At 44.4% G+C, this 11,473-nt stretch overlaps 1 protein-coding gene across 4 annotated transcripts; it reads right to left on the reverse strand.

Annotated features, from left to right (window-relative positions):
* Window positions 1-2,407: 2,407 nt before the first annotated feature.
* LOC128650740 (uncharacterized) lies at window positions 2,408-9,105 on the reverse strand. 4 transcript variants are annotated; one of them, XM_053704475.1, is made up of 3 exons: window positions 7,665-9,105; window positions 5,005-5,165; window positions 4,097-4,216 (listed from the first exon to the last, which is right to left on the reverse strand). In XM_053704475.1, the coding sequence occupies exons 1-3, from the start codon at window positions 8,980-8,982 to the stop codon at window positions 4,199-4,201; spliced, it is 1,497 nt and encodes a 498-aa protein (XP_053560450.1). In that variant the 5' UTR covers window positions 8,983-9,105; the 3' UTR covers window positions 4,097-4,198. The 4 variants fall into 4 exon arrangements, with proteins under 4 accessions (XP_053560442.1, XP_053560433.1, XP_053560450.1 ...); XM_053704467.1 differs by lacking the exon at window positions 5,005-5,165 and having other exon boundaries at window positions 2,408-4,216; XM_053704458.1 differs by having other exon boundaries at window positions 4,079-5,165.
* Between the last annotated feature and the right edge of the window lie 2,368 nt (window positions 9,106-11,473).

Here is an 11,473-nt window from a genome sequence, read left to right on the forward strand (position 1 = left end):
TTTTTAATTAATATTTATTTTAATTTGTATCAGATACTGTTTTTCTAATGTAAGAATATATGACTGATATGGTTATTCCAATTAAGCAGGGAATTTATTTTAATGTTGTTATTTATTTATTTTCTTTATAGAATGCAATAGCAGCACCATCTTGAAGTGCAAATTCTTGTTAAATATGAGAATTATAATTATATAGTTATATATATATATATATATATATATATATATATATATATATATATATATATACTGTATATACACACACATCTGATAATGTTAATGTAAAATAGATATCTTTAACTTGATATCTATAGGAATAGATACATAGGTATATATATATATATATATATATATATATATATATATATATATATTTAAAATAAAAATAAAATGTGAAGAACATTGGAATGTTGTTAAATATTTACAGAAAATACACAGTAGAACATATTATTAAATATTATTCTATAAATATATATACAGGTGGCCCTCGGTTTACAATGGTTCAATTTATACCGTTTCAGAATAACAACCTTTTTTTTCAGTCGTGTGACTGCTATTGAAATGCATTGAGAAGCAGTGCATTTATTAAAATAGCCAGTAGGTGGAGCTGTCCACTTGTGTTGCAGCAAAGATATGCAAGCCAAACAAGTGGAAATTGATCAGTTTAACCAGACCTGAGCTATCGAGCAGCTTTCAAAGGATCAAGAGCTTCCTGGGTTTAAATTTACAACGGTTTCGATTTACAACCATTCCTTCTGGAACCTAACCCCGTCGTAAACTGAGGGCTACCTGTATATATATATATATATATCCCTTTTCAGTCAAATACATGGCCATGTACTATATACCTTTGTAGCCTTAAAAAAAATTTTTTTTATTAATATTTATATGAATTTTTATCAGATACTGTTTTTACTAATGTAAGAATATATTTTAAAGGGACAATCTAGTCCAAACAAAACTTTCATTATTCAGATAGGGCATTTCATTTTAAACCATTTTCCAATTTACTTCTATCACCAGTTTTGCTTTGCTCTCTTGGTATTCTTAGTTGAAAGCTAAACCTAACCTTTTAAGGCTGCCTCTTAGCTCAGGGCATTTTTATAGTTTTTCACCACTAGAGGGTGTTAGTTCATGTGTTTCATATAGATAGCACTGTGCTCATGCATGTGGAGTTCCTAGGAGCCAGCACTAATTGGCTAAAATGCAAGTCTGTCAAAATAATTGAAATAAGGGGCAGTTTGCAGAGGCTTAGATACAAGGTAATCACAGAGGTAAAAAGTGTATTAATATAACTGTGTTGGATATGCAAAACTAGGGAATGGGTATTAAAGGGATTATCTATCTTTTAAAACAATAAATATTCTGGTTTAGACTGTCCCTTTTAATGTATTTATTCTGTGTTTGGTGTCCGTTTTTTTTATTCCTAACTCTTTTCGCAAGGTCATTAGTCAAGCTAACCAAATTTGATTGTGCTCAAGCAAAAGTGTTTACTTTCAATTTATAATAAGTGTGCAAATTAACATACACATTATATTCTCATTTGCACAGTTAGCACGCCACTTGTAATCTAGCCCAAAATATCTTCAACAGTGTTAAGGTTTTTGGGTAGAAATGTTCAGAGCAGAATTTTAAACCATCATAGTATTCATATTATCACATTTATTGTTGTTTCATTAAATATGCATATACATGTGAAACAAATATTTTATGTAGTATATTCAAAGGATTTTAATTTAATAGGCACAATTTTCTCTTATTTGCAAAGAATTTAGAAACTAAGGCCAGATATCCTTATAGTATGCAGTCATAATTTATTGCTAATTGTGGATACAAGTAATAAAATAGTCTTTTTCTTGTCAATACCAACAAATAAAACTTGCAACTGACCTTCTTATATGGCCCAGATGGTAATTTATCTATAGTAAAGAATAAGGTGTAGATTGGTCGGGAACAGTTATCTGTCTTATCTACTTCAATAAATGACTCTGATACGGTTATTCCAATTAAGCAGGGAATAAAAGTGAATTTATTTTAATGTTGTTATTTATTTATTTTCTTTATAGAATGCAATAGCAGCACCATCTTGAAGTACAAATACTTGTTAAATATGAGAATTGTGTAATACACAAGAGGGGAATTTAGATTCTTTTGCAGAAATACTCTTATATTCTCCTGTTGTTAAAGAAATGTGAGTTATAAAAGTTTTACACATCTGAACCAAGAGGTTTCTTTATCAGACTAATACATTCTGTTCAGTATAGCTAAACTGTATACAAATTTCACATTACAAATTATAAGGGATTAAATGCTTACCGGATCCTTCTTCACAGAGGAGAGGATTTAACATAACTTAATTAAATAACTATGTACATGAGAATGTAGTGCGAAATAACCACAGACAAACTTTTTATGGGAAAAATTTTGTGACCGTCACAGGCCATAAAATTTTATTAACCTAACAAACTAGATAGAACTGATAGAACTGAAAATATATATGGCGGCATAGAGATCAGCTACCCAGAACAGCAGGAGATCACCGGCCCAACGGGAACAGCAGCAGAGGAGTCTCTGCCCTAAGGAGATGACGCTGAGGGGTTGCAGAGATCACGTGACCATCCCTCAAAAGGGAGGAAGGAGGGTTACCGTCACGTGCACGTGAGGGCCTACCCTCCTCCCCGGAAGTCTGGCCATCACTCACCCCTAGCGACCTTCTCCTGCGCAACCGGACCGAGGATCTCCCGCCGCCAGGGTGAAAGAAGATCTTCCACCTAGATAAGGATTCCCTGTTACCAAGCCGTGTAAACCGCATAACAGGGAGAGGAGATCCATATCCTACAGTAATGGCTTATTGGGCCTAGGGTGAGTAGCCATAGCCCTGCCATTAAGGTGCCGTCGAAAATACAACATCATTAAAACATTACAAAAGGGGAAGGGAGGGAGGGAAAAAACTGCTTCAGCCAGGATCCGGAGAAGAAGAGGAAGTTGCAAGGGAGAACTTGGCTTATCTACTGGTAAGGAGGGGCCTACCCTAAATTGCAACAATGTTGCACCCAGCACCTTCCCTCTCTCTTCTAACCCACTCTCCTACAGCCTTAACCCTTAGACTGCTCCAGGCTTATACTAAGCCCTACACTGCATTAAGGGATTAAATGCTTACCGGATCCTTCTTCACAGAGGAGAGGATTTAACATAACTTAATTAAATAACTATGTACATGAGAATGTAGTGCGAAATAACCACAGACAAACTTTTTATGGGAAAAATTTTGTGACCGTCACAGGCCATAAAATTTTATTAACCTAACAAACTAGATAGAACTGATAGAACTGAAAATATATATGGCGGCATAGAGATCAGCTACCCAGAACAGCAGGAGATCACCGGCCCAACGGGAACAGCAGCAGAGGAGTCTCTGCCCTAAGGAGATGACGCTGAGGGGTTGCAGAGATCACGTGACCATCCCTCAAAAGGGAGGAAGGAGGGTTACCGTCACGTGCACGTGAGGGCCTACCCTCCTCCCCGGAAGTCTGGCCATCACTCACCCCTAGCGACCTTCTCCTGCGCAACCGGACCGAGGATCTCCCGCCACAAGGAAGCATTTTAATGGTACCCTTGCCGCCAACGCACAACCCGATTTACAGGAGGGGTAACAGAGCTCTCTGAATGTCCCCTATGAATAAATCCAGCCCCACATCAGACAGGTGAACTTTATCCCTTCTATATAGCTCGGTTCTATCAGCCGAAATGGCTTCGTGCCGTACCACGAAGCCACCTGACCCAGTGACGGTTTTCGCTACAGACGCATTGATCTTCTTCCTAACCCGGTATGCCGCCGTATGGGCCGACATATGCCTCCAGTGGAGACGGGGTATTATATGGGACCACCCTATCATGACCCCCGGGATGCGTACTCTTAGCCACCCAATGTCTGCCTGCATAACCTTAATCAACTGTAAAACTGGTATGGCCCCCACATCGTTACCCCCTAGGTGAAGAATAATAATGTGAGGCTTCCCCCAGCGTACCAGGGCCCCAGATATGGTTCCTGCTAATTGGGGCCAGCACATCCCCCTATCACCCAACCACCTAACGGATGCCTTGTTGGAAGGGAGACCTAGGGATTGGCCAAATGGGAGGGACGCACAGCGTAGGGAGGCCCAGTGGACAAAGGAGTGGCCCACAATCCAGATTCGCTTCACCCCGGGGGTAGTGCCTGTGGAGACAAACATTTTAGTATCCTGAATTAACATCTAAACATTAAACAATTGGACGGACATAGGTTCTGAAACAATTGGACCGCCAACGCCCAATACGTTTTATGTCCTCGCACGAGGAGCCCGCTTGCGCAGCGTTAGTCGCGGCCCCTATGCGAAAAGAGTGCGGGGCCAGTCTGCTAGCGTCCAGCCCCGCCTGGACTGCCGCCAATTTTAGGACCCTACCGAACTGAAATTTGGAAAGGGATCTGCCGTCCGCATGGACCAGGAATTGCCCCGGGCCAGGCGGCCTTTGAGCCAGGTAAAGATTAACGCAGTTAACCGGGCAGCATGCGCTGTTCACCTGAGGGTGAACGGGGATCCAGGTTCCCTTACCTTCCTGATCTGTCTTTGATCGCGGCAGAAAAAGAAGTAAGGAATCAGGGGCAGCTCTAACATGTTGCAATTGTATACCTGCCCCAGACGCCTGCTTGGAGGGTGCTACTACCTCACTAACTCTAAGAGCGGCGGCAAAGGCCAGATTAAACGCAGTTTTGAAGAGTAGGGCTTCAAAATCTGATCTACAGACCACGTCGAGCGCCAAGAGCAAACGCTCCAGGCGGTCGCGGGTGATGGGTTCGCGCGTGTCTATTTTCCGCTGCTGCGATCTGCCCCAACCCTTGATCACCTGCCTAATAAAAAAGGAATTGGTTGGGTCAGGAATGGCTAATGCCCTATAGAAAAATGAGAGGGCGGCCAATTTGGATTGTATTGCCCCCTGACGGGCCCCAGAGGCATGCAAACTCACCAGCCAATCATGTAAGTTGTCCCTAGACCCCTGAGCAGCGTCGGCTCCCCTGGACGCACAGAAATTGTCCCATTCAGACCACATGCGGGCATAGGCGTGCCAAGTGGATGGTGCTAAGGAGGAGCGGACCAACGGCAGTAAGGCTATCCAGGAAGGACGAGCTGCCAAAGGAAATCAGGACAGCGTAAGCCCACGGCTGCAGCTGTGGGGGCTAACTTGCGAAATGTCGCCCATTCGAATCGTGACAGGGCGTCAGCTACAACATTGTCGACGCCCGGGACATGACGGGCCTGGAACTGGATGTTAAGGTCCAGACAGCGCAACACCAGGTGGCGCAGCAAGGTAATGACCTTTGCTGAGGTGGCTGACAAGTTATTGATCGCAAAGACCACACTGATGTTGTCTGTCCAGAACACAACAGTCCCGTTCGACAACTTCCCACCCCACAGCTCGACCGCCAAGACCACGGGGAATAGCTCCAGGAGAGTCAGGTTTCGAGTAAGGCCCGCCGGGGCCCAGGACTCCGGCCAGGGCTCCGCGCTCCACTCTCCCTGGAAATAGGCCCCGTAACCGTGCGATCCAGCTGCGTCAGTGAAAAGGTGCAGTAACTGGCTAGACATGGGAGGGGTACGCCAGACCCGAATCCCGTTAAATCGCGTGAGAAACTGTTCCCAGACTACCAGGTCAGCCAGCAATTCACTCCCTAGGGTTATCTTTGATTTCGGGTTTGACCTACCACTAAGCTGTCTTTCCAGTCTACGGTTAAAAACCCGACCCATGGGGATAACTCTGCAAGCGAAATTAAGCAAACCTAACAGGGATTGTAACTGTTTCAGGGAAATAACTGCATTAGAGGCTGCCGCTCTGACCGCCTCAAGCATGCCCTGAACTTTATCAGGTGGCAACCTACAGAGCCGAGCCTGGGTGTCGATTTCGATTCCCAGGAAGACTAAACAGGACGCGGGGCCTTGCGTTTTGTCCTCTGCTAGGGGCACCCCGAAATGTCTCATGACGCTGCGCATGATGTTCATTGTGGATAAACAATCATCGGAGCCTGCCCTCCCTACAATGAGAAAATCGTCCAGGTAGTGTGCTATGGGATCGCTGCCCACTTCTGAAGCTACGACCCAATGAAGGAAACTACTGAACGCTTCAAACAAGGCGCATGACAAAGAGCAGCCCATGGGCAGGCAGCGATCCACGTAGTACACACCTGCAAACTTACAACCCATTAGATGGAAAACTGAGGGGTGGAGTGGAAGAAGCCTAAATGCCGACTCAATGTCTAGTTTCGCCAATAGAGCACCATGACCCGCCCTCCTGACCAGGTCTAGTGCGCTATCAAAGGATTGATAGCGCACCGAGCTGAGTTGGGGGTCAATGGCATCATTGACTGAGCTACCTTTTGGGTACGACAGGTGCTGAATGAGGCGAAACTTCCCTGGCTCTTTCTTGGGAACCACCCCCAACGGGGAAATGACCAAATCAGGTAAAGGTGGGGCAGCAAAGGGGCCCGCCATTCGCCCTAAAGTCACTTCTTTATTAATTTTATCCCTCACTACTTGGGGGTGTTGGTATGCTGAAATAAGGTTCCTATTAAATCTCTTACCCTTGATTTGCCTAAATGTGGGGATATGAAAACCAAATGAAAAACCCTCCCATAACATACGTGCCGCCGCCTGGTCTGGGTAAGCCCACAACCATGGTGCCATGGCATGTACATTAATTGGCGTTTCCGCCTTTCTGGCCCAAGTTTGCTGAAGGGGGCTTATTGGCCTGGTCCCTTCGCTTGATGCAGTCACTGCCAGGGTGTGGACCAGAGCAGTACCTGCAGACATGTCTGAAGGTGCATGCGCTACCCTTGTCGCATTTTTTGTCCTGGAAGGGCCAGCAGGTTCCCCCCCGTTTCCTGCTTCTGGTATTGCGAAAGGACTGCTGCGCTGATTGCTGAGTTGAAGTTGCAGCAGCGGGTGCACCCCCTTTTGGGTCCATTCGCTGCCACAACTGGTTATCAGTAGAGTCAAATGTCAGGGAAGGATTTCCTGCCATTTTCCTCCTGAACTCAGCATCATATTCCCTCCACACACCTTCACTGTGATTACGCTGAATCCAGTGAATAGTGTCCGTGTATTTTAGGATAGGCAAACTCTGGGAGGGGTACTTTTCGATATAACAGGAGGAAAAAACCCTGAAGCACTGGAGCCACTCATCAAAAGTGTCTGGGCGTTTAAATTTTTTAGGCCCTGTTCCCTCAGCGCTCTTCTCTCTCTGCCTATACGCCTCCACCGAAAGGTCAAATATATTAACATATTTTCCACGGTGGATTCTACTGACCACCTTTTTGCGCAGGTGTCTATGCAATGAGTATATTTTTCCTGGGCTTGCGTCCCCGTAAAGGGCTGCTCGCCTTTCGGAGATGGCCCTGGTAGGGAGAGGTTCAGCTGGCACCTCTGTAGATGGGTTTTGCGGGGCGGGGTTACTGGCGCTATCCTGCTTAGTATCTGGCTTGACCCCCCTCTTTAAAATTTTCTTAATCATTCTAAACATTTTCTTCTGACCTGCCCCTTGTAAACCCAAGGAAGAGTCAGTCTCAGACCCTGAGTCAGAAGAGGATGAGTCAGAGGAAGAAAGGTCATTGTGTGTAAATAAAGCATTCTCACCGTGACTAATGGCAGGAGGTCCCTGACCCATGCTGGAAACGGGCTGGCCTGCTGGCTGGTTTTGGAGGGCGAGTCCTGAAGACCCTTGCTGTGCAGTGGAAGTGGTGGCTGCTGCTCCTGCTGTAATGCTGCCTGGTACTCCTGCATCCGCCCCACTCATGACTGTGGCAGTGTTGGTCCGTGTTTTTGCTGCACTTTGTGATCCAATTGCCCCCTGCAAAAGAGAAAGAATTTGGCGAGCACTTTGCCCAATGGATGTGTCTGGATTATCAGTAGCAAGGGGTGGATGAGCTATATGAAGTGGTGTATGAAATCCCTGACTCACTGACTGTCCATTCGCAGATGTCTGAGCATTCACACCCTGCTGGTCTACAATAGGGTTATGGCATGCCTGGCTTATTGATTGTGCATGGTTTAATGAGTGTGCATGAGCGCCCTGCGTGGCTGCCATGGGGGAGTGGATACCCTGATCAAGGGGTTGTACTCCTTGTATGCCTAAAGTAATGGGATGTTGTAGCTGGCTTAAAGATTGCACATTCGCATTATGTATGCCAACCAGGGGTGTATTATATCCCTGAGGAGCTGCTTGTACGTTCACACCATTCAAAGCCGCATTCACACCAATGGGGGATGGTAAATGATGAGATGGTAAATGATGCTCAATGTTTTGATTAACATGCATACTTTGAACATTGCCTTGATTCACATGCAGGCTATTATTAGACACAATATCATGCGGCTGAGCGGCCGCTTGCACTAAACCACTATCAGCCCTGTGTGGGTTAATAATATCGGGAGCGGCCTGCTGAACGGCATTTGCGTTATCTCCCATTTGTATAAACTGTAATGGCCTCATTGCCCTGGAAGGGTTAACTCTGCGTGTCCCCCTACCCCTATCACTGGCTATCTGCCTGGTACTACCTCTTATGATGGAGCGACCCCTTTGATGCCCCTGAGGATTAACATTCAAATGTGCCGTTCGCTTGCGCAGTTTGCTTGCGCTGCTAATGCCCCTCCGACCCCCCACTGATAACCCGCCAACGGCCAAGGACGGCTCTCGGTGCTCACCTGCAAGTGGCGTTGCCCCGGGAGCCGATGTCCTTGTGACCGCGCGGGAATCTGCCAAGCCGGAAGTGCCGATGTCCGCTTCCGGTGACGTCACTAACATGGCGTTGACACCGGAAGTCGGACCCGGACCACGCGGCTGGCGAAGGAGATCGCTAGGCCCCGAGGGGAGCAGCATAGGCCCTGAGATGGCATGGGCCTCGGGTATGGTGCGACCAGGGGCAAGTCCGGGTGTTGAGGGCTGAGGGGCCATGTTCCGGCCGGGCTGGGGACCGCGTGTTGCCACGTGTGGTGCCTCAATGAGAGGTGTGAAAGGGCGATGCCTGCTGGGGGTAGTTAAAGCAGGATCCGGATCCTGACTAGAAGGATCAGGAGGGAAAACGCTGGTGTGACACTGGGCCCTGGGGAGGCTGCAGCCATAGCGGATATTATGTTTTTCAATAGGTCAGAAACTGCTGACATAGCAGCAGGGGGTACAGCACTTAAAAATGAGGCCTGTACACTATCAAGAGGTAAATTAGCCTGCTGGGTCTGCAATGCTTGAGGTCTGGGGGATTCCTGAGCTAACTCAATATCAATAGGTCCCTGCTCTTCCACATTATGAACCTGGGCTGACACAACAGTAGTATATTGAGTTGGGGGAATGATATCTAAATCATCCTCAGAAATAGATTGAAAACTTATCTTTATTTTTTCTTTTGCAGGTGCAGGAGGTTCCTGTTCCGACTGGTAACGTCTGGGAGGCAGAGTAGAACGCCTGGAACGATGCATAGCTGCACTGGTGATGACAGAACTGCTAAGAAAAAACTGCTTCAGCCAGGATCCGGAGAAGAAGAGGAAGTTGCAAGGGAGAACTTGGCTTATCTACTGGTAAGGAGGGGCCTACCCTAAATTGCAACAATGTTGCACCCAGCACCTTCCCTCTCTCTTCTAACCCACTCTCCTACAGCCTTAACCCTTAGACTGCTCCAGGCTTATACTAAGCCCTACACTGCATTAATAGCTGTTTTTATGCAGCAGCAATTTTACTAAATACGCTGTGTAACTGCATTACACATAGGCCTGGATTACAAGTGGAGCACAAAAACATTAGCTTTATTGTGCACTAATATCCCTTGAGCTCAATCAATTATGGCAATTCATTTCTATATATTTGTTTTTGCATAGTAATTCAAGACAGGCAGATTTTGCATTATAATGTATTAAAATATATATCTACTAGTCCTAAAGCCCGTTGACACGGGCCGTGTTATTCCCATTATTATTCCCATTCTCTCTCCCATTCCCATTCTCTCTCCCATTCTCTCTCTCCCATTCTCTCTCATTCTCTCTCTCTCATTCTCTCTCTCCCATTCTCTCTCCCTCTCTCCCATTCTCTCTCTCCCATTCTCTCTCTCTCCCATTCTCTCTCTCTCTCTCTCTCTCTCTCTCTCTCTCTCTCTCTCTCTCTCTCCGCGCGCCTCTCACAGCTGAGCTGCTGCCGGGTCCTCTCTCTCTCTCTCTCTCTCTCTCTCTCTCTCTCTCTCTCTCTCTCTCTCTCTCTCTCTCTCTCTCTCTCTCTCTCTCTCTCTCTCTCTCTCTCCTGAGCTTCTGCCGGGTCCTCGCGGCAAGAGTTTGTCTGAACTGCGCATGACGGCTTCAGACAAACTCTTGTCTTTTATAATATAGGATATTGCATTTGTTTGCTTCTGTTGATTTGTCATCACTGTTGCCATAATTATACTAGGGATACAACATTCTAACATTTGCTTAATCATGTAATAGTATTTCTAATGCTTTCTTTAAATGTAATATTCAATTCAAATTTTTCTAATAATTCTATTCGAATTAAATAATAATCAAATTTGAAAATGTTGAATCTATATATTTGTAATAGTATTTCTAATGTTCTCTTTGAATGTAACATTCGAATAATGCAATATTCGAAATAGAAACATATAATTGATATATTTATTTCTATTATGTATCAATTTACTAAATTCCATACAACATTAGCTATAGAACTTCTGAATAGTATTTGTTAAATGGAATGCTACATTCTAAATTTCAAATGTGGATATTTGATTTAATAATAAAAATTCAAAAACTAAAGTAACATTTGATAACCAAATTTTAATCGATTTTAATTCTTATCAACATTCGATTGTCCAAATCGAATGTCCACAGGACTATTCATTCTACTAAACGAATTACACTTTCAGCAAACTCACCCATCCCTAATTAGTACTGGATGCCATAATTTTCGTTATTGGTTCACCATTGTTAATAAATATCCTTTTCACTGACAATTTGTAAGTGACAGTATTCTAATTATATGCTGGTGACATAATAAAGGAACATTTCATCCATAGTATAATCATGTGTTTATTCTAAACTGTATGGGATACAGATACTATTAAACATTATTATTATTATTATTATTGGGAGATTCACAGCAAAAAAAAAAAAAAACATGACAAGAGGAAATGCATTAGTGTGTATTGGGGTAAGGTGTAAGAAAAGAGCTAATGGCAAAGTCATCAGAAGAATAGGTGACAATATTTTACATGGGACATGTTCAGTGTGAGTCATTTTGTCTTGTGAGGATTTCAAGTATAACTTTTTGCCCAAAGTGACATTTTGTCATGATACTTTTAAGGTTGAACATTCCTAAATAACCTTCTTAAAATCAGCATTTATCTGATAACATATCAACAGCAACATCTTAAAAGGGACAATTTACTCAGACATGCAGCTCAGTTCAT

The sequence above is a fragment of the Bombina bombina genome, chromosome 1 (genome assembly GCF_027579735.1).
Source record: "Bombina bombina isolate aBomBom1 chromosome 1, aBomBom1.pri, whole genome shotgun sequence".
Lineage (NCBI taxonomy): Eukaryota > Metazoa > Chordata > Amphibia > Anura > Bombinatoridae > Bombina > Bombina bombina.

Excerpts from the sequence above, each read along its gene's own strand:
- LOC128650740 (XM_053704447.1), bottom strand. The coding sequence starts at position 8,982 with ATGGCCCCTCAGCCCTCAACACCCGGACTTGCCCCTGGTCGCACCATA.